At 44.6% G+C, this 22,440-nt stretch overlaps 1 protein-coding gene across 3 annotated transcripts in view; it reads right to left on the bottom strand.

Moving 5' to 3' along the window:
- NGEF (neuronal guanine nucleotide exchange factor) overlaps positions 1 to 22,440 on the bottom strand; it is a 130,844-nt gene that overhangs the window by 29,235 nt on the left and 79,169 nt on the right. For all 3 annotated transcript variants that reach the window (XM_003936728.4, XM_039469951.2, XM_074398845.1), the window contains one exon: positions 15,846 to 16,144. In XM_003936728.4, coding sequence (XP_003936777.1) covers positions 15,846 to 16,144 — 299 coding nt within the window. The remainder of the gene's footprint in view (positions 1 to 15,845; positions 16,145 to 22,440) is intronic.

The following is a 22,440-nucleotide window of genomic DNA, read 5'->3' as shown; positions in this document are numbered from 1 at the left end:
TCTACTAAAAATACAAAAATTAGCTGGGCGTGCATGCCAGCTCCTCAGGATACTGAGGCAGAAGAATTGCTTGAACCCTGGTGGTGGACTTTACAGTGAGCCGAGACTGCAGCACTGCATTCCAGCCTCAGTGACAAAGAGAGACTCTGTCTCAAAAAAAAAAAAAAAAAAAAAAAAAAGTAGGAAACCATCACTGGTAGATAAAGACCTTCCTTCTTTACGGTTTCCGGCCTACTCCTTTCCTTGTCTCATTACCCTTGATAGCGCTTCCAGAGCAACACTGAACCTTATTTGTAGGCACTGCATCTTGCCTTTATTGCCACCAACAGTTTTTTATTATGTATGATTTTAGCTATAGATTTAAATTTTTCTTTATAAATCTCAAAAAGTATCCCTCGGAGTTTGATTTAGATGCTAATACTGTACTCCTTTATTTTCCATCCTCTTTGAAGATCTGTGTATTTTTCTCCTCTGGCCTATCAGTATGATAAATTTTGGTCCCAAACATCTAAATATTAAACTAGCTTTGCATTAATTCATGGTTATATTATTAGATATGATATATGATTAGTATATTTTTCATTTAATCTATCTCCAGATTTGATTTGGTTATGTTTTATATAATTTTTTTTTTGAGACAGAGTTTTGCTCTCGTTGTCCAGGCTGGGGTGCGATGGCATCAGCTCACCACAACCTCCACCTCCTGGGTTCAAGAGATTCTCCTGCCTCAGCCTCCCGAGTAGCTGGGATTACAGGCATGTACCACCACACCCGTCTAACTTTTTGTATTTTTGGTGGAGTCGGAGTTTCACCGTGTTAGCCAGGATGGTTTCAATCTCCCCACCTCAGGTGATCCTCCCACTTCAGCCTCCCAAAGTGCTGGGAAAACAGCTGTGAGCCACCATGTCCAACTTACATAATTTGTTTTACCTTAATTGACAGTGAGATAGATCTGTGTTTTAATTTTTTCTGGAGAGGGTAATACTTATGGTGTTAGGTCAAACACAGTAAAATAGAAGATACCCTTCAGGAGCAAATGCTATGTAGAAGAAAAAATGGAAGCTATTCAATCTTTTTGACATTTTACTGCATAATAAAATTATTCAGCCACTCTTTGCTAATGGGATCTGTTTTCTGCCATTATCGGGGTCTCTTTCAGAATGTCATAGAAATGGAATCATACAATATATAACCTTTCTCGTTTCTTTCACTCAACAAGATGCCTTTGAGAAACATCGATGGTGTGTATCAGTAGTTTCTTCTATGTATTGCATGGTATACACCACTGTATGGATGTACTGGTTTATTTTCTATCTGTTGAAGGACATTTGGCTTGTTTCCAGTCTTTGCTGATTATAAGTAAGCATTCATGTACATGTTTTTCTGTGAACATAAGTTGTTATTTCTCTAGGGCAGTGATTCCCAACCAGGAGCAATTTTGGTCGTCAGGGGACATTCAGCTAGGTCTAGAGATGATTTTGCTTGTCATGGCTGGAGGGAGGGTTGCATCTAGTGAGTAGTGGCCAAAGATGCTGCTAGACCAATGGTCCCCAGTTTTTTTTACCACCAGGGACTGGTTTTGTGAAAGACAATTCTTCCACAGACCAGGGGTGGGAGGGGGGTGGATGAAACTGTTCCACCTCAGATCATCAGGCATTAGATTTTCCTAAGGAGTAATTAGAGTTTCATAAGGAGTGCACAACCAAGATCCCTCACATGTGCAGTTCATAGTAGAGTTCTCAGTCCTATGAGAAATACAGCTGTAAATACAGAGGAAACTTTACTTATCATCCACTGCTCACCTCCTGCTGTATGGCAGGGGTAGGGGAGCAGGGATGGATGGGGGACTGTGGGTGGGGGGTGGGGACCACTGTGCTAGACATCCTGTGATATACAGGACAGCCCCTGAAGCAAAGGACAATCCAGCCCCAAAGTCAACAGTGCCACTAAAGAGACACTGCTACAGGGGTGGGGCTGTTGGGTAGTATGCTAAGTGCATGTTTAACTTGGTAAGAAACCACCAACTCTCAGAGTGGCTGCACCATTTTTTTTTTTTTTTTTTTTTTAAAGGATAAAGAAGAGGAAGAAAGAGAAAGAGGAAGAAGGAGAGAGGATGGGGGTATTGCTTTATTGCCCGGGCTAGAATGCAGTCTAAATATGGGTATGCCTATAATTGTCCTTAATAATGGAGACATGAAAGAAAATGAGGGAAGAGAATAGCAAACAAGGAGCCAACCAAGATTTCTTTTAAACTTCTAAGTTGATATGATGTGGTACTGATAAGAGTGTATATTTTGTATATTTAAAGTGCAGAGTTCTATAAATGTTAATTACATTTACTTGTTCCAGATCTGAGTTCAAGTCCTGAATATCGTTGTTAATTTTCTGTCTCATTGATCTGTCTAATATTAATGTTGAAGTCTCCCACTATTATTATGTGGGAGTCTAAGTCTCTTTATAAGTCTTGTATGTCTGCGTATTCCTGTATTGGGTGCGTGTCTATTTAGGATCTTTAGCTCTTCTTGTTGTTGCATTGATCCTTTTATCATTATATAATGTCCTTCTTTGCTTCTTTTGATCTTTGTTGCTTAATTGTAACTTCTGCTTTTTATTTATTTATTTTAGCTCTCTGTTTGGTTGGTAAATCTTTCTCCATCCCTTGTTTGGAGTCTTTGTGTATCCTCGAATGTGAGATGGATCTGGATGCAGCATACTGATGGGTTTTAGTTTTTTATTCAAATTGCCTGTCTTTGGATTGGGGGATTTAGTCAATTTAAATTTAGAATTAATAATAATATATGTGAGTTTAATACTGTCTTTAGCTGGCTATTTTGTCCATTAGTTGATGTAAATTCTTCATTATATTGATGCTCTTTTTGATAATTTTTTTAGAAAGGCTGATACTGTTTGTTCCTTTCATATGTGTAGTGGTTCTTTCAGAAGCTCTTGTAAAGCAGGCCTGGTGGTGATGAAATCTCTGAGTGCTTGCTTATTCACAAAAAACTTTATTTTTCCTTCACATGTGAAGCTTAGTTTGGCTGGATGTGAAATTCTGGGTTGAAAGTTCTTTTCTTTAAGGATGTTGAATATTGGCCCCCACTCTCTTCTGGCTTGTAGGGTTTCTGCTGAGAGATCTGCTGTAAGTCTGATAGGCTTCCCTTTGTGGGTAACCTGACCTTTCTCTCTGGCTGCCCTTAGTATTTTCTCCTTCATTTCAAGCCTGGTGAATCTGACGATTATGTGCCTTGGAGTTGCTCTTCTTGAGGAATATCTCTGTGGTGTTCTCTGTATTACCTGGAGTTGAATATTATCCTGCCTTACTAGGCTGGGAAAATTTTCCTGAATAATGTCCTGAAGCGTATTTTCCAGCTTGGATTCATTCTCTTCATCACATTCAGGTACACCTATCAAGCGTAGATTAGGTCTTTTCACATAGTCCCATATTTCTTGGAGACTTTGCTCGTTCCTTTGTATCCTTTTTTCTCTAATCTTGTCTTCTTGTTTTATTTCATTGAGTTGGTCTTCGACCTCTGATATCCTTTCTTCTGCTTGATCAATTCGGCTGTTAAAACTTGTGCATACTTCACGAAGTTCTCCTATTGTGTTTTTCAGCTCCATCAATTCACTTATATTCCTCTCTAAATTGTGTATTCTTGTTAACATTTCGTCAAATCTTTTTTCAAAGTTCTTAGTTGCTTTAGATTGGGTTAAAACAAGTTCTTTTAATTCACAGAAGTTTCTCATTATCCACATTTTGAAGCCTGCTTCTGTAATTGGAACACACTCGTTCTCCATCAAGCCTTGTTCCGTTGCTGATGAGGAACTGGGATCCCCTGCTGAGGGAGAGGCGTTCTGATCTTGGGTATTCTCAGCCTTTTTTGGCCGCTTTCCTCCCTTCGTTATAAATTTATCCATCTGTGGTCTTTGAATTCACCGTCTTTGTAATTAGGTTTCTGAGTGGACGTCCAACTTACTGATTCTCAGCGCCGAAATCTGAGCAACCCACTGCACCGACCAAATCAGCGGCGTTAAGATTGATGGTGCTTTTCCGACTCTGCACCAAGAACCGTCGCTCCAAGGCGCCGGCAAAACCGCCTCACCGGTCACAAGAGTCGCGCTGGCGACCCGTGGGGCTCCTCCGCTGGGAATCTCCTGGCGCGTGAGCAACAAGAATTCATGTGAAGGTGTGGCGTCCTCTCATTCTTTGCGCTTTCAGTGGGAGCTACAATCCCGAGCTGCTAGTGATCAGCCATCTTGGATCTCTCTCCGGCTGCACCATTTTGTGACCTCACCAGCAATGTAGGAGAATTCTAGCAATGTTTGCTGTGTGTGCACAGCAGCGCTTGGGACTGCCACAATTTTAAAGCTTTTTCTAAGCAAGTGTATAGTATTCACTTGCCTTCTGTATATCTCCTTTGGTGAAGTATTTGCTTAAGTCTTCTGCCCATTTTTAAATTGGAGTGTTGTTTTTTACTTTTTTTTTTTTTAACTTTTTATTTATTTTATTTACGAGATGAAGTCTCACTCTGTCACCCAAGCCAGAGTGCATTGGTATGATCTTGGCTTACTGCAACCTTTGCCTCCCAGGTTCAAGTGATTTTCCTGCCTCAGCCTCCTAAGTAGCTGGGATTACAGGTACATGCCACCATGCCAGGCTAATTTTTGTATTTTTAGTAGAGATGGGATTTCACCATGTTGGCCAGGATGGTCTCGAACTCCTGGCCATTTTTTACTATTGTGTTTTGAGTTCTTTTGTGTATTCCAGATGCAAGTCCTTTGTCAGATCGTAATTTGCAAATATTGCCTCCCTATCTGTAGCTTCTCTTTTCATTCTCTTAACAGTGCCTTTTGCATTCATCAAGACCAATTGATCACGTTTTTTGTTGTTGTTGTTGTTTATGCATGATTGGTTTTGGTGTTGTATCTGAGAACTCTTTGCCTAACCTCAGGTTATGAAGGTTTTCTCCTATGTTTTCTTCTAAAAGTTTTAGTCTTGCGTTTTACGTGTAGATCCATGATCCATTTTGAGTTAATTTTTGTATGAGGCATGAGGTTTAGGTTGAAGTTAATGTTTTTGCATATGTGTGTGTGCGTGTGTGTGTGTGTGTGTGTATACACACACACACACACACATACATATATATATAATCTCCAATGGTTCCAGCATCAATGTTCAGTATTTGTTGAAAAGACGTTTTCCATTAATTTGTTTTTGTCCTTTTGCCAAAAATCAATCAACCATATTTGTGTGGGTTTATTTCTGAACTTTCTATTCTGTTCCACTGATCTATGTGTCTATCCTTTCATGAATACCCCACTGCCTTGATTACTGTAAACTTTTTATTTGTCTTAAAATCAGAGAGTATGACCCCTCCAGCTCTACCTTTTTCAAAATTGTTCAGGGCTATTCTAGTTATCTTGCCTTTTCTGATACATTGTAGGATAATTTTGTCAATGACCAAAAAAAGTTCTGGGATTTTGACTGGAGCTGCATTGAATGTATAGATCAATATGGAAAGGGAATTTACATCTTTATTATGTTGAATGTTTCAATCCATGAACGTCTGTCTCTTGATTTATTTACATTTTCTCTGATTTTTCTCTCCTCACTGATTTGTCGTTTTCAGCACAGGATCCGGTACATGTTTTGTTAGATTTATACCTAAGTACTTCATCTTAGGGGCAGCTATTGTAAGTGGTATGATCATTTTAATTTCAGTTTCTAATTGTTCACCACTAGAATATAGTGATATGACGGATATTTGTGTGTTGGCTTTGTATCTGGCAACCTTGCTAAAAATCTCTATTAGTTCTAAGAGGTTTTTTTTGGTAGAGTCTTTGGGATTTTTCAAGGATATAATCATGTCATCTGTGAATGGAGCAGTTTTACTTATTCCTTTCTAGTCTATATGACTTTTATTTCTTTTTCTTGCCTTATTACACTGGCTAGGATTTTCACGATGATGTTGAATAGGAATGGGAGCGGTGAAGGAACAGAGAGCCTTCCCTTGTTCCTAATCTTAGGGGAAAAGCATTCAGTTCTCCACCATTAAATATGATGTTAGCTGTAGGTTTTTGGTAGATGTTCCCCTTCAGGTCCAGGAATTTCCCTTGTATTCCTCCTCCGCTGAAAATTTTAGTGATGACTGAATACTGAATTATGTCAAATGCTTTTTCTGTATCAATTGTTGTAGTAATCATGCAGTTATTTTTCCTCTTTAGACTGTTAATATGGTGGGTTACACTAATTGATTTTCAAATATTTAACTAGCCTTGCATTCCCAGGGTGAACTCCACTTAGCCATGCCATATTGCTCTTTTTATAAATTGCTGGATTTGAATTGCTAATATTTTTATTGAGAATTAAAAAACATACATTCATGAGGATTATCGGTTTGTAGTTTACTATTCTTTTTTTTTTTTTTTTTTTTTTTTTATGAGAGGGAGTTTCGCTCTTGTTACCCAGGCTGGAGTGCAATGGCGCGATCTCGGCTCACCGCAACCTCCGCCTCCTGGGTTCAGGCAATTCTCCTGCCTCAGCCTCCTGAGTAGCTGGGATTACAGGCGTGCGCCACCATGCCCAGCTAATTTTTTGTATTTTTGGTAGAGACGGGGTTTCACCATGTTGACCAGGATGGTCTCGATCTCTTGACCTCGTGATCCACCCGCCTCGGCCTCCCAAAGTGCTGGGATTACAGGCTTGAGCCACCGCGCCCGGCCTGTAGTTTACTATTCTTATACTGCCTTTTTCTGATTTTTGTATCCAGTGATGCTGGCTTTATAAAAAGTTGGGAAGCATCCCTTCTTCTATATTTTGGAAAAGAATGGGGAAACTGGATACTTTTTCTACTTTAAATGGTTGGTAGAATTCACAAGTGAAACCTCAAGGGCCTAGAGATCACATATTTTGAAAGATTTTAAGTAAACAGTCAATTTCTTTAACAGTTACAAGATTATTCAGGTTATTTATTTCATTTAGGGTAAGTTTTGGTAGCTCTCAGTTTGACGCATGGCTCTATTTCATTTAAGTTGTCAAATTTATGTGTGTAGAATTGTTCAGAATATTTTCTGATTATCCTTCAAACGACTCTAGGGTTTGTCATGTCTCCTTTTTCATTTCTGATATGGGTAATTTATATCTTCTCTTTTTTTGTCAATCTTGGTAGAGATTTATTAATTTTATTAATCTTTTCAAACAACTCAACTTTGGCTTCACTGATTTTTCTCTATATTTTTAAAAATGTTCCATGTTACTGATTCTTGCTCTTACATATATTACTTCCTTCCTTCCACTTGCTTTGGTTTTGCCCAGTCCCTGGCCCAGTTTAATATGAAAGCTTAGGTTACTGTTTTGAAACCTATCTGCTTTCCTAAATAAGCATAATGCTATAAATTTCCTTCTAAACACTGCGTTTGCTGTATCCCACCTACTTTGGTATGCTGCAGATTCATTTTCAGTCACTTCAAAATATTTATAGCTTTCCTTGCAACTTCCTCCTTGGCCCAGGGATTATTGAAAAGTGTGTTAATTTCCAAGTGTTTGGAGATTTTCTGTTATCTTTGTTACTGATCTCTAGTGTAATTCCATTAGGGTCAGAGAACACACTTTCTATGAGTTCCATTATGCTCTACCTTGGTGACAGTTCCATTTGCACTTAAAAAGAATGTGTATTCTGCTACTGTTGGGTGGGGTGTTCTAGAAATGTTTATTAGCTCCATTGGTTGATGGTGGCCAATTGTTCTATAACCTTACTGATTGTATGTTTCAGTTCTATTGATTACCGAGAAGAATGTTCTTGACTGTATATGTATATTCACTATATATACATATACAGCTCCTTATCTGAGTTATTTATTCAATCTGCCCAAGCCTGAGAGGTAAGTACTGGGATTCCCATCTTACAGATAAGGCATAGGGAAGTTAATTAATTTGCCTAAGGTCACACACACTTTTAAGATTTAAGAAAAATCGTGAAAAAGAAGTAATATTCAGAAGGTATAAAAAGCTGCTACAAATCAAGAAGATAAATGTATATATGTACACGTATATATAGAGAGATACTCTTCTATTATAATTATGGATTAAAAATGATTTTGTATGTGTTTGCACTCTAATTTTCAGATTTGGTTATCAATGTTATACTATCTTCAAAACAATTGTATATTTCTCTCTCTTCCATGCTTTAGACCAGGGGTCGGCAAACTGGCCACCTGTATTTGTAAATAGGAACACAGCCACACTCATTCCTTTACGTAGTGTCTATAGGTGCTGTCACACCACAGCGACGGAGCTGAGTGGTTTTGACAAACAGTATGGTCCACAAACCCTAACGTGTTTGCTATCTGGCCCTTTAACAGAAAGTTTGATGATCTCTGCTCTAGACTGTCTTCAGCTCCTTATCTGAGTTATTTATTCAATCTGCCCAAGCCTGAGAGGTAAGTACTGGGATTCCCATCTTACAGATAAGGCATAGGGAAGTTAATTAATTTGCCTAAGGTCACACACACTTTAAGATTTAAGAAAAATCGTGAAAAAGAAGTAATATTCAGAAGGTATAAAAAGCTGCTACAAATCAAGAAGATAAATGTAAACAACCCAATAGAAAAGGGGCAAAAGATAAGAACAGGCACTGATGGATAAAGAAATGGCAACAGCCAAAATACATGTGAAGAGTTGCTCAAACTTACCAGTCATCAAGGACAAGCTGGATCAAACAAGATACAATGTTTCACCCAACAGATCAGAAGTTTGGCAACAGGGCTAGGGCTAGGGTGGCTAAACTGCTGTTTGCTTAAACTGGGTGGAGTTAAACATTCAGTTCCTTAGTTGCACTGATCAGTTTCAAATGCTGGGTAGCCACATGTAGCTAGTGACTACTGGAGCATGGATGGAGAACATCTCCTCCATCACTGCCGGGCGTGGTGGCGAAAACCTATCATCCCACACTTTGGAAGGCTGAAGTAGGCATGTCACTTGAGCTTAAGAATTCAAAACCAGCCTGACCAATGTGGCGAAACCCCATCTCTACCAAAAATACAAAAATTAGCCTGGCATGGTGGTGCACACCTGTAGTCCCAGCTACTCAGGAGGCTGAGGCACGAGAATCACTTGAACCCAGAAGGCTGAGGTTACAGTGAGCCAAGATTGTGTCACTGCACTCCAGCCTGGGTGACAGAGAGGTACTCTGTCTCAAAATAACGATAATAATAATAAAATAACAAAGAACGTTTCCATCATGGCAGGGAGTTCCACCAGGCAGCTTTGCTGCAGGCCAATCTGTGTAACACTGGACTATCCTGGGATTTGAACATGAGTCCTCTGGGTGCAATATCTTTCCTGTAAGTGATTTTTTTGGGGTTATTGGTATATTTTCGTGTATTTAAAATTTTTGCTTTCGATTTCACTGGTAGTAGCTTTTATTTTCCTAGAAAATCATTTACCTGATTTTTCTAATCATTCATCTTATCAACGCTTTTGCACACTATCTTCATGGCTCTCCGTCCTCTGTTCTTAGGCATGTCTGTTGTGTTTTCCCCCAATGTCTCAAGCTGGGATCTCAGAAGTTCATTTAATTTTGTGTTTATCTCTTGTGATTCTTTCTGTTCTTTGAGTTCTTTGGAGTTTGGTGTGCATCTGACACACGCAGTGCATCTCAATTTGACTCGCCATATGCTGTGTTGAGCAGCCACGTGTGGCCATTGGCTGCCAGAGCTCGCAGGGCAGCTCCAGAGAGTATAAAGTTCAGTACGAATCTTTCCAACCAACCGAATTATTTTTTTCTGATCCCCCATCTCCCTGCTCTGTCCCACTCCTGTAGGATAGTGAAGTGTGTACGGCAACGTCTTCCCTTGTTTCTGACAGATTCTGCCCTATTTTCTTTCTTTTTTTTTGAGACAGAGTCTCATTCTGTCACCCAGGCTGGAGTGCAATGGCGCAATCTCGACCCACTGCAAACTCTGCCTCCCAGGTTCAAGCGATTCTCCAGCCTCGGCCTCTGGAACTACAGACGTGCACCATCACGCCTGGCTAATTTTTGTATTTTTAGTAGAGACGGGGTTTCACCATGATGGCCAGGCTGGTCTCGAGCTCTTGATCTCGGGTGATCTACCCGCTTCGGCCACCTGAAGTGCAGGGATTATGGGTGTGAGCCACCGCACCCAGCCTTCTGCTCTATTTATTTGTCCAGTTCATAACAGTTCCCAACTATTACCTTTTCACTATAAAGTGTACCTCCTAGGAATAGCCTTTCTAATCATCAGACACAACATCCAAAGATTAGGTTTAGATAAATAAAAGTACTGACAGATTTGGTATCAAAATGGACAAAGTATTTTTTCCAAAAAGAAGAAGCCGTGAACAAAGTGAGATGGTACATAAGCCCTTGATAATTGTCAGCTTTTCCCCAGGCACTGTCTTCGGCTCCTTATCTGAGTTATTTATTCAATCTGCACAACCTGAGAGGTAGGTACTGGGATTCCCATCTTATAGATAAGGCACAGAGAAGTTAAGTAATTTGCCTAAGGTCACACAGCTAAGAAGTAGTAAGAAACCTATGCAGTTGGATGCCAGTGACTGTGCATAAATCGCCTCCCTCATATTATCGGGCAGGAGAAAACATCTGAAAAATCTTAAAAAAGAAGTAATATCCAGAAGGTATAAAAAGCTGCTATGAATCAAGAAGATAAATGTAAACAACCCAATAGAACAGGGGCAAAAGACAGGAACAGGCACTGATGGATAAAGAAATGGCAACAGCCAATATACATGTGAAGAGATGCTCAAACTTACCAGTCATCAAGGACAGGCAGGATAAGACAAGATACAATGTTTCACCCAACAGATTAGAAGTTTGACACCAGGGCTAGGGAGGAGGCCTGCAAATGGCTTCCTTCTCTTGCCCTGCTGGTAGCAATGTGACGCTTGCACTGCCTTTTTGACTGGCAATCGGGCAGAATCCATCACCATTTAAAATGCACTTCATGGCCAGGCGTGGTGGCTCAATCCTGTAATCCCAGCACTTTGGGAGGCGGAGGCGGGCGGATGAGGTCAGGAGATCCAGACCATCCTGGCCAACATGGTGAAACTCTGTCTCTTCTAAGGCATGGTGGCGGATGCCTGTAATCCCAGCTACTGGAGAGGCTGAGGTAGGAGAATCGCTTGAACCAAGGAGTCAAGAGGTTGCAGTGAGCCGAGAATGTGCCACTGGACTCCAGCCTGGAGACAGAGCAACCCTGTCTCAAAAAGGGAAAAAAAAAAAAAAAAAAAAAAAAAGCACTTCATTCGGGAGCAGCTGTTCCACTTCTAGGCTACGGCTAGTCTCAGGCATGAACAGAGATGTTCACACACACAAACTCTCCTGAGGAATCTCCAGTCAGCCTTACTGGCTGAAAGCCCGGGTACTCTCTGCTACCCCGCAGGCTATGCAAGGATCCTCCAGGCGCTCAGGGCAGAGGCCATCTGCATGCCTCTCTCCCTACCCATCTGGTGAGGCTGCATCCACTGCCACTGGCATTCCTCAGACTTACTCAAGTCAGTGTACCTGTGGTGAAGTTGTATCATTTAACGATAAAACCCAATGAATTCTCAGTGGAAAGAAAGTTGTTTTTAGGAAAACTGAGCTGAAAGCTCAAGAGTCCAGGAAAGGCAAGTTGCCAAAAAACCATCACCAAAACCAAGCTGCTACTGAATGTGCCGAAACTAAATGAAATGTAAGCACTGTAAAAATCCACACGGGTTTGCCCTTAGTCTTCATAGGTGTCTAAACTCCAAAATCAGATGTACTATGGCTGTGCCTAATCAGGGGAGATGACGCAGGTAAAGCTGGTCCTCCAGTGAAAACCATGATCCAAGAAATGGGCCACACACATTTGCATTGTTTGCATTTTTTTAAACAATGAAAATGCATAGAGGAGTTATGTATTTACTTGTAAAACAATTTAAAATATAATGGTACTTTATTAATGAATAAGATGACAAAAGAAAATTACTCTGTTCACTGAAGTAATTTTTCTTGCCCTGAATTCTACTCTGTCTGATAATATAATGGGTTTAGTTTTCAAATCAATTGGAGAATTTTTCTTTTCTTTCTTTCTTTCTTTTTTTTTTCTTTCAGAAACAGAGTCTTGCTCTGTCGCCCAGGCTGCAGTGCAGTGGCACGATCTCAACGCACCACAACCTCCATCTCCTGGGTTCAAGCGATTCTCCTGCCTCAGCCTCCTGGGTAGCTGGGATTACAGACACCTGCCACTATGCCCGGCTAATTTTTTTTTTTTTTTTTTTTTTTTTTTTGAGACAGAGTCTCACTCTGTCGCCCAGGCTGGAGTACAGTGGTGCAATCTCTGCCTCCCGGGTTCAAGCAACTCTCCTGCTTCAGCCTCCTGGGTAGAGTAGCTGGGACTATGGGTGTGTGCCACCATGCCCAGCTAATTTTTGCATTTTTAGTACAGATGGGGTTTTAGCACATTTGCTGGGCTGGTCTTGAACTCCTGACCTCAAGTGATCTGTCCACCTCGGCTTCCCAAAGTGCTGGGATTACAGGCGTGGGCCACCACACTCAGTCTCAACTGAAGAATTTATCTTCAGAAATGGAGGAATTTAAGTTGTTACATGTACTCACGGATTTGTGTGCCGTTAAATCTGCCACTAATTTGGTGCGGTTTGTTTTCGTGATTCTTCACCATTTATGACAGGGTCCCTGTCTCTGCTTTTAGCTTTGCTTCTGTTTTATAAAAGGTTTCTATTATGTGTTTAAGTTCTTCCAAGATTTATTTCTTTACGACGTGGGCCCTTTCACTGCTTTTAGGTTTGTTTATGTTGTAAAAGGTTTCTACCATGTGTTTAAGTTCTACTAGGATTTGTCTGTTTTTGAGACGGAGTCTCGCTGTGTCGCCCAGGCTGGAGTGCTGGAGTGCAGTGGCTCGATCTCAGCTCACTGCAACCTCTGCCTCCCAGGTTCAACTGACTTTTCTGCCTCAGCCTCTCAAGCAGCTGGGACTACAGGCATGCACCATCACGCCCTGCTCATTTTTGCATTTTAAGTAGAGACAGGGTTTCACCATGTTGGCCAGAATGGTCTTGAAATCCTGACCTCGTGATCCACCCGCCTTGGCCTTCCAAAGTGCTGGGATTGCAGGCGTGAGCCACTGCACCCAGCCCTTATTTCTAAGTTTTACATTAGAAGTTTTATTAAAAATGAATCAATGCAGAAATTTACAAATCTGCTCACAAGTTGGGGAGGATGTCAAAGTTTTTCATTTTCCAGACTACTGGGCAGGACACCAGGTGAAGCCCAGGTGGCCCTCGCAAATCTACTGTTATCAAGCCTTCACTAGTAGCAACTCCGTTCATCGTAAAACCGAAGTCTGAGGTATACGATGCTGCTCAAGAACTAGTCACAGTTTTGGTCCTTAATAGTATATACAGGCTACTGTTTCATGTTTAAGTAAACAAGAGCAAGTGTTTCTGTAGAATCTAGGACAGGAGTAATGGGGATTAGGGAAAGGCAGGACCTTTGGAGACACAAGGATGGGCTTAGCCAAGCATGTGAGTGTGCTCGGGAGTGTAGGTGCGTGTGCTCGGGAATGCAGTTGAGTGTGCTTGGGAATGCAGGTGTGTGTGCTCGGGAATGCAGGTGAGTGTGCTCGGGAAGGCAGGTGCATGTGCTCGGGAAGGCAGGTGAGTGTGCTCGGGAGTGCAGGTGAGTGTGCTTGGGAATGCAGGTGAGTGTGCTCGGGAAGGCAGGTGAGTGTGCTCGGGAAGTCAGGTGCGTGTGCTCGGGAGTGCAGGTGAGTGTGCCCGGGAATGCAGGTGCGTGTGCTCGGGAATGCAGGTGAGTGTGCCCGGAAAGTCAGGTGAGTGTGCTCGGGAAGGCAGGTGAGTGTGCTCGGAAGGCAAGTGAGTGTGCTCGGGAAGGCAGGTGAGTGTGCTTGGGAGTGCAGGTGAGTGTGCTCGGGAGTGCAGGTGCGTGTGCTCGGGAGTGCAGGTGCATGTGCTCGGGAAGTCAGGTGCGTGTGCTCGGGAAGGCAGGTGAGTGTGCTCGGGAGTGCAGGTGAGTGTGCTCGGGAAGGCAGGTGCGTGTGCTCGGGAATGCAGGTGAGTGTGCCCGGAAAGTCAGGTGCGTGTGCTCGGGAGTGCAGGTGAGTGTACTCGGAAAGTCAGGTGAGTGTGCTCGGGAATGCAGGTGAGTGTGCTCGGGAAGTCAGGTGAGTGTGCTCGGAAGGCAGGTGAGTGTGCTCGGGAAGGCAGATGCGTGTGCTCGGGAGTGCCGGTGAGTGTGCTTGGAAGGCAGGTGAGTGTGCTCGGGAAGTCAGGTGAGTGTGCTCGGGAAGTCAGGTGAGTGTGCTCGGAAGGCAGGTGAGTGTGCTTGGAAGGCAGGTGCGCGTGCTCGGGAGTGCAGGTGAGTGTGCTCAGAAAGTCAGGTGAGTGTGCTTGGAAGGCAGGTGAGTGTGCTCGGGAAGGCAGGTGAGTGTGCTTGGGAATGCAGGTGCATGTGCTCGGGAGTGCAGGTGCGTGTTCTTGGGAATGCAGGTGTGTGTTCTTGGGAGTGCAGGCGAGTGTGCTCAGGAAGTCAGGTGTGTGTGCTCTGGAATGCAGGTGCATGTGCTCGGGAATGCAGGTGAGTGCGGTGGGGGCGAGACAGAGCGGAGGAGGACACACAGGGTGAAACTGGGTGACCAAGTGCTTATGAAAACCACATCTCTTCACGTTTCCCGTCCGTATCCACTTTTTAAATTTCGCAGTGAACACAAACTTGCCTATTCACAATTTCTCTCCACCATTCTTCCCGTTTACTCCTGACCATACTCTTGTTTCTCTATACCACAAATTTTCCCTTAATACTCAAATAATCTTTGTTCCGCTGAAACAAGCACTTAGATTTCTTTTTCTTTTTTTTGAGATGGAGTTTCGCTCTTGTTGCCCAGGCTGGAGTGCAATGGCACGATCTTGGCTCACCAAAACCTCCACCTCCTGGGTTCAGGCAATTCTCCTGCCTCAGCCTCCCCAGTAGCTGGGACTACAGGTATGTGTCACCACACCTAGCTAATTTTGTATTTTTAGTAGAGATCGGGTTTCTCCATGTTGGTCAGGCTGGTCTTAAACTCCCGACCTCAGATGATCTACCCGCTTCTGCCTCTCAAAGTACTGGGATTACAGGCATGAGCCACCGCACCCAGCCCACTTAGATTTCTTATTCATTTGTTACTGTTTTTAATTGATTATTTCTCCCTGCTAGCAACAAACCATCAGGCAACTCAACAATTTTGCCTCAGCCTAACTGACAGTCACTGAAGTCCACCTCAACCATCACACAAAGAGGCAAGAGACACGAATCCCAGATTTCTGCAGCATTTCAAGGGCAGGTAGGCAGGCTGAGGGACTTCCTTTAGAGACCCCATTCATCCAAAGTTCAGACAGCCCCAAAAGAAAGTGGTGGCATGAGCTCGTGAGTGCAGAGAGACACTACAGGCATGTGCCATAAGCACAGAGGACCGGACCTGTGCCATAGTCACACTGAGGTCAGCACTGCCTAGTGCTGCGGCATTCACACGTGACGGATGTACCCAACGATGATAACTAAGGGTGGAAAAACTGCGATCGTACTACGTTATCAGACAGCAACGCTTCAAATGCTCCATACTGGGGGTGAGCTACCCTAGAAGGTAACTGGGTGTCCTTTGCTGCCTATAAAATCAGGTTTATTTTTCTGCATGTTCTAGATGGATAACCCTGTGGGCAGTTCCTCTGGTGAACCAGCCGGGGCATCTCATCCCCTAAAGGAAGCCTCAGCCCCAGCAGTGAGGGCCACCCGTGTGCTGTGGGGAGCCCCCGCCTCGACGCCTGTTACCTCCTGCAGCTTGATCTCTTCGGGCTGGAGGATCTCAAGCACCCCGCTGCTCCGGATCTCGGGAAGATCCTGCCAGAGGTTGAACCTTGAGTGGGGGTTACTGAGCAGGCAGATCTGGGGCAGAGCCTTCCTCACTGGTGGACTGGCCGGTTCCTCCTCCTCCTCTTCTTCCTCCTCCTCTGGGGTGTCCTCACCAGCTGGGGACCCATCGGTACTGTCTTGGATTTCTGCGTCTTGTTGCCTCCTGGTTTCAATTTCTTGGAGAGTCGATTTATCACGGTATTCCTGATACAGGAGCCCTGAAATCAAAGAGTTGTAAAAAAGAAAAGGAAAAGACCTCAGATGACAATCATTCCAAATCCCCACGTCAAGGCCTCATGTTCTTATCAAGGGTGACTGCTGCGCCCGAAAATACCCAGTGCAAGCCAGTCCTGCATCGGTCTCAGCGGCAGGCTCCAGACCACACAATACATCACCATCGTCTGCGTTTCTTAGGAAAGACCAGCGTGCTTCTGTTTTATTCCAACACACAAAAAAATGCCCAAATGGGCTCAAAATCCAGTCACCAATACATGCTTTCCCCACACACACTTGGCAAACAAGAACCTAGAACCTGATGTGTCCACCGTCAAGTTGATGGGAATGTCCCAGTCGTGTCTCACTACCCAGCAGGGTAATTTCCATAGCCCTAAATGCTTCAATATTCAAACCCAGAAATATTCATCTGTGCAGTGGGAGTAGCTATAAATTCTCATTTTGAAGGAAAAATCAGCATTTCATTAACCTTATGATTTAAAAAGGGAAACTTTCTCTTTTTGCTTTCGCAGTTGCAGACTTCACCGACCAACTGTACTCGCCATGAATGCTTTCCAGTCTCTTAGTGATTCCGGGGTGCAGCTGAATCAGCGCAAATGCAGCACCTCCAAAGGCATAACCCCGTCTCTGATGTTCTGGCCTTGGGACACAGGCAGCCATGTTGGGGTCGGGGGGTTGCTGTGGCTGGGTGGGCCAGGGAGGAGTCATCCTGCTGCTGGCTGGGAGGAAAGGGATCAGACCCCAAGAGCTTGTCCCTGGTGCTACAGAGGCAGGAGTCTAGCCTGAGGGCAAGGGCCAGACAGAGCAAACACACTCTGTTCTACATTTTATTGTTTTAAAATTTATTTATTTTGAGGTTGGGCCTCACTCTGTCACCCAGGCTGGAGGGCGGTGGTGCAATCATAGCTTACTGCAGCCTCCATCTCCTGGGCTCTAGTGATCCTCCTGCCTCGGCCTCCTGTATGCCATCATGGCCGGCTAGTTTTTTCTTTTTCTCTTTTTTCTTTGCAGTGATGAGGACTTGCTATTTTGCCCAGGCTGGTCTTGAATTCCTGGCCTCAAGCATCAATTCCTTGTCTTGAATTCATCTCCCCTCAGCCTCCCACAGTGCTGGGATTCCAGACGTGAGCCCCTGTCCCTGGCCCCGTCTACATTTTAGAAGCATGGACTGGGAGAAACGGCCGGTAGCAGCTCCGCAGAAGAGCCAGGACGGAGGCCTGCACTGAAGGACTGGGGAGGGGAGGAAGCCAAGTGCCCGATTCAGGGACAGTTACAAGATCAAGGACAGTTCCGGGGCCATGAATAACATCCAGGTGACCAGTGGGGAAGCAGAGACCAGATGCCCCAGTGGAGGAGATGAGAGTCTGGCTGAGGGTGGCGTCAGGGCGGGGAGGAGCGAGATGTACCCAGGCACCCAGGTGGAGGCCTCGTGGGCGGCAGAATGTCCTGGTCTGGCACTTGGGACCGTGGCCGAGACCTCTCGATATGTCTAACCATGAGACAAAGACGATTCCCAGAAAGTTGCAATATGGATAAATAGACCACTTGCTAAGCACTCGCTCTTACGACGCAGTACAACTGTTAGCTATTATTCCTTCTTTATCCAATAGTCAACTATGTCTCAACAGTAGAAAAAGGAAGAAAAGAAACACAGACCACCTTCGAAATCCTGAACGAGGCTGGAGAAATCATATTCATGAACAGGAACCTAATAAGGCCGCCCTGTGGATTAAATTACTGGGCTTCCACTCTCCGTAACTCCTGATTACACAGCCTTTCTGCTACGGTAAGCAGAGTATCCACTTCGCCAAGCTAAGATCCCCTCTCTTCCAACGACGCAGCGCAGCCAGATACAACACGGAGTTGATCCGACAAAGGAATAAAAAAGAAAATCCAACCCTATGCTAAATGCAACCCTGACTGGCGACCTATAAAGACAAGTCTTACGTCACCACCTAAGTCAGTTCAATAATGAGCGGAAGGTATGCCGACTGTTGGGACATCAGATTATCACCATCCGGTGATTCTGACACTGTGGTGACAGAGGGTTAAAGAAACTAAGTTTCACGTATTGACTTGGATTCACTTTTCAGCGCGTGGTGCAGTGTCTCCTTCACAGTAGGTACACAACTTTTTGTTGAACACCTTTTAAGAATGCAGTTTCCCAGGCCGGGTGCAGTAGCTTATGCCTGTAATTCTAGAAGTTTGAGAGGCCAGGGCAGGTGGGTCACTTGAGGTTAGGAGTTTGAGACCAGCCTGGTCAACATGGCAAAATCCCGTCTCTACTAAAAATACAAAAATTAGCTGGGTGTGGTGGCAGGCATTTATAATCCCAGCTACTCAGGAGGCTGAGGCAGGAGAATCGCTTGAACCCAGAGGGTGGAGGTTGCAGTGAGCTGAGATTGTGCCACTTCACTCCAGCCTGGGTGAAAGAGTGAAACTCTGTCAAAAAAAAAAAAAAACCCTCAGTTTCCAAGCTTCACAAGTGTCTCACTTGGAGTACTTTTGAAGGCTCAAAAATATGTCTTATGTGTGCTATAGTCGGCAAATCACGGGTAAACACTATCTTGAACATCTTACTGTGATACATATGCTGAAAAGAGACACAAATATCAGCACTGTGGGTAGCTGCATTGAAAATAATAGTTCGGAAGTCACCCTGTGGCAGATGCTGTTGGCCGCCCCTCCTGCACCCACCTGTGCCCCTCTCCCTGGTTGGCAGGGGAGGGCTTCTGTTCGGGTGCTGACCCATTCTGTGCTCAGGGAAGTGAGTGAAGGTTGACTGATCAAAACCTACCATGAGGCTGGGCACAGTGGCTCACACCTATGATCCCGGCACTTTGGGAGGCCAAGGTGGGCAGATCACTTGAGGTCCAGGAGTTTGAGACCAACCTGGGCAACATGGGGGAAAATCTGTCTCTACTAAAAATACAAAAATTAGCCAGGTGTGGTGGCGGGAGCCTGTAATCCCAGCTACTTGGGAGCCTGAGGCAGAAGAATCGCTTGAACCCAGGGGCAGAGATTGCAGTGAGCCAAGATCATGCCACTTCACTCCAGCCTGGGCGAAAGAGTGTAACTGTCTCCAAAAAAAAAAAGATGAAAAACCTACCATGATAGTTCCTTGCCCTTTGCCAGTGGAGGGTTAAATGCAGGCATGCAGCACAGCCTGGCCCATGGTGTGAGTGCTAGTGTTCCCCCATATTCATGGGTTGGAACCTAATACCCAATGTGAGAGTTTTAAGAGGTGGAGCACTTGAAAGTGATTAAGACATGAGGGCACTGCCTCCGTGAGAGGGATTCACACCTTTCCTTATAAAAGAGGAGGAAAGGGCCGGGCACGGCAGCTCACACCTGTCATCCCAGCACTTTGGGAAGCCGAGGTGGGTGGATCACCTGAGGTCAGGAGTTTGAGACCAGCCTGGCCAACACGGTGAAACCCCATCTCTACTAAAAATACAAAAATTAGCTGGGTGAGTTGGCAGGCGCCTTTAATCCCAGCTACTCAGGAAGCTGAGGTAGGAGAATCACTTGAACCCAGGAGAAGGCTGCAGTGAGCCAAGATTCTGCCACTGCACTCCAGTCTGGGTGACAGAGTGAGGCTCCATCTTTGATGCAGAGAGAGCCAGTCCTCAGCAGGTCTGAATCTGTTGGCACTGTGATCTTGGACTTCCCAGCCTCCAGAATCGTGAGCAATAAACTTCTGTTATTTATAAGCCATCCTGTATATGGTGTCTTGTTACAGCAACTGGAACAGATTAAGATACTGGACAAGGAGAGTAGGGACACATCTTCTAAAGGCTTGTCAAAAAGCTGTCCCTCCCCAACAGACACCTGAAGACAAACTGCCCTGCCTGCTTCACACATGGCTCCCTGAGAATGTGATGCCTGGAGCCACGGCAGCAATCTTGTAACACAAGGCCCACCTGGAGGAGGCAAAGCAGCTGGATGATTGTTTGGCGGAATGAACCAGCTCTGGAACTTCCTACCTTTGAGTTCATTAACAGAGATGGGACACCTTTGCTGTTTTACGATCACTTTTTGCTAGATACTCTTTTACCTGCAGCCAAAGACTGTCAATATGAGTAACTTTAGAGTCTTCTTAAAACTTTCTGCTGTTTTCTGGGATATTTAGAATACAAATTTAGACACCAGTGTTTCTGGGGTTACTGTGTCACACAGTTATCTGATACAGTGTGTAGCCACTTCTCATAACCTTTCATTCGTATTCGCCTTAAATTCAGATGACTAAACAAATAAGGTTTCTTTGCCTGAGAAACTGTAACAGCGGATTAAATTCTGGAGTCCGTGTACTATCTGTACATCATGCTTTGCTAGTTTATATATTGTGCATGCAGTAGGCACAGCTTTCAATGGAAATAAGCTTTACTTATAAAGGCTTGCACTTGGAATGACCTCCGAGTGGATATGGAAGGCTCAGTCCCCATCTCTCCTAATTAAAATGATCTGTGCCAGGCTGGTCATGCCGACCAGGAGGGTAAGCCCCAGCTCCTCTTGCCAAAGCCCCCTGAGCCATTCAAAATCTCTTTCCAAAGAGAATTTGTTTCTGTGAATCCTTCAAAGAGCAAGAAAGATATTTATTATAGATAAATATAAACATATTTATTATATTTATGATATATAAATACATATGAATATAGATAAATAAATGAATGTATTATTAAGTGAGCACCTTCCACGCTCCAAGAATTGTGTTAGGTGCCAGAAGCAACAACAGGTGCACACACACACACCCAGCCACAGGCCTGAAAGTCTATGACCTACCAGGGCCATTGCCAACTGCAGTGACAGCTGTACACCCTACCATGCCTGGTTCTGATAGAATTCTGTCGAGCCGTGGTGACAGCCACTGCAAAATCCATCACAGTGGTCGGCAAAATGCACACAATTCATCCCTCTTTCCTTCCCCCTTAATCGTCTTTAGGAAGCTGCTGTCCTTTCCCACCACTTAGCAAAGAATTCCTGAACTCACAGAGCTGAAGGCAGCTAGGCTATTGCGGGGATCTGCTTAGCACAGACCTCAAGTCTATGAGAGAGGACATGAGAAGGGGGTGGGGACAGCCCTGGGCTGTCAATCAGCACATCTGTTGAGCCCCTACTATGGGTCACGTCCAGGAGCCAAGAAAAGACATTCACCACGAACGACACCAGCAGACACCTCGCAGGAGTAGTGGGAGGAAAGACTCAGAACATCAGAGGCCCTGCTGCTTCCCAGATGAGCAGAGTGACACCCCAAGCGGGCAGGCACTAGAGCTTGGGGCCCTGCCTGCCAGCTTCGGACTTCTGCCACTGGCAGAGCAGGTCCAGACGTCTCCAAGACAGATAGCTCCACACACCCACAGGGCAGAAGGGAGGCACGATCTCCTTCCCAAGCTGGATGTCCTTCCTAGTCATGACATTGATCTTAGCCAAAGAGGATGGAGGTCAAAGTCTCCAGTGTATGCTAAGGCAGATGCAGCAGCGTGGCAGAGCTGGGAAAAAGGGGTCGTCAGGGGCCTTTGTTTTAAAATAAGGATTTTCGAATTGGCATCAGTTTCAGATCAGCCCCTCTCCATTCCCCCAGTAAAGAAAGGGAAAACCACCACCACCACCACCACTACCCAGCCTGACACGCCGAGGGGGCCACTGGGAACAAAATTCCTGGAGTCAGCACCTTAACAGCGTGCAGTGTGCGCTTCACCCCCTCAGCTTTGCAAGGGCTCAGTTTAGAAAGATCCCTGCAAGGGAAGAGTGGGCTGGCCGGGAAAGGTCTCCCAAGCACGGGGTCACCGGTGGCAAAGGAAGCTCCACCTCCCCACTGAAGAGGCTTCGTGTCTGTCCAAGCATTTGGGACTGGAGGGCAATAATTATATATTTAGGGCAGAAGTTTTCCAAACCTCGAATTTTTATTTAACAGATAGACTGTTGGCTGCTCTGACAATGAAGAATGAAAAGACTTTCTAAGCAGCCGGCACCATTTTCAGAGTAAGGGAGCCTGTATTATTTATTCATTCACGGGTGCCCTTCAGGAAGACCTAAGAACTAGCCTGATGTCACTAGCGATCTTTATTTTAAATGCAAGTGCTAGAGTTCTTGGGTCACTGTTTCAATCCACTTTCTCTATTCACAGTGCTTCACGTGCAGCCGGGTAGCAGTTGAACCACACAGGCTGAGCCTCACTTTCCCTTTCCGGCCATATTCCTGGAGAGGCGTTTCTTCCTAAGCCAGGAGCCTCTGGGGCTCTTGCTTTCTCCCTGCTTCGCCTTTCCATCCCCTGTGCAAA

The sequence above is a fragment of the Saimiri boliviensis genome, chromosome 5 (genome assembly GCF_048565385.1).
Source record: "Saimiri boliviensis isolate mSaiBol1 chromosome 5, mSaiBol1.pri, whole genome shotgun sequence".
Taxonomy (NCBI): domain Eukaryota; kingdom Metazoa; phylum Chordata; class Mammalia; order Primates; family Cebidae; genus Saimiri; species Saimiri boliviensis.
Note: the sequence above shows the minus strand (reverse complement) of the source record. Positions and strands in the feature narration are given on the sequence as shown.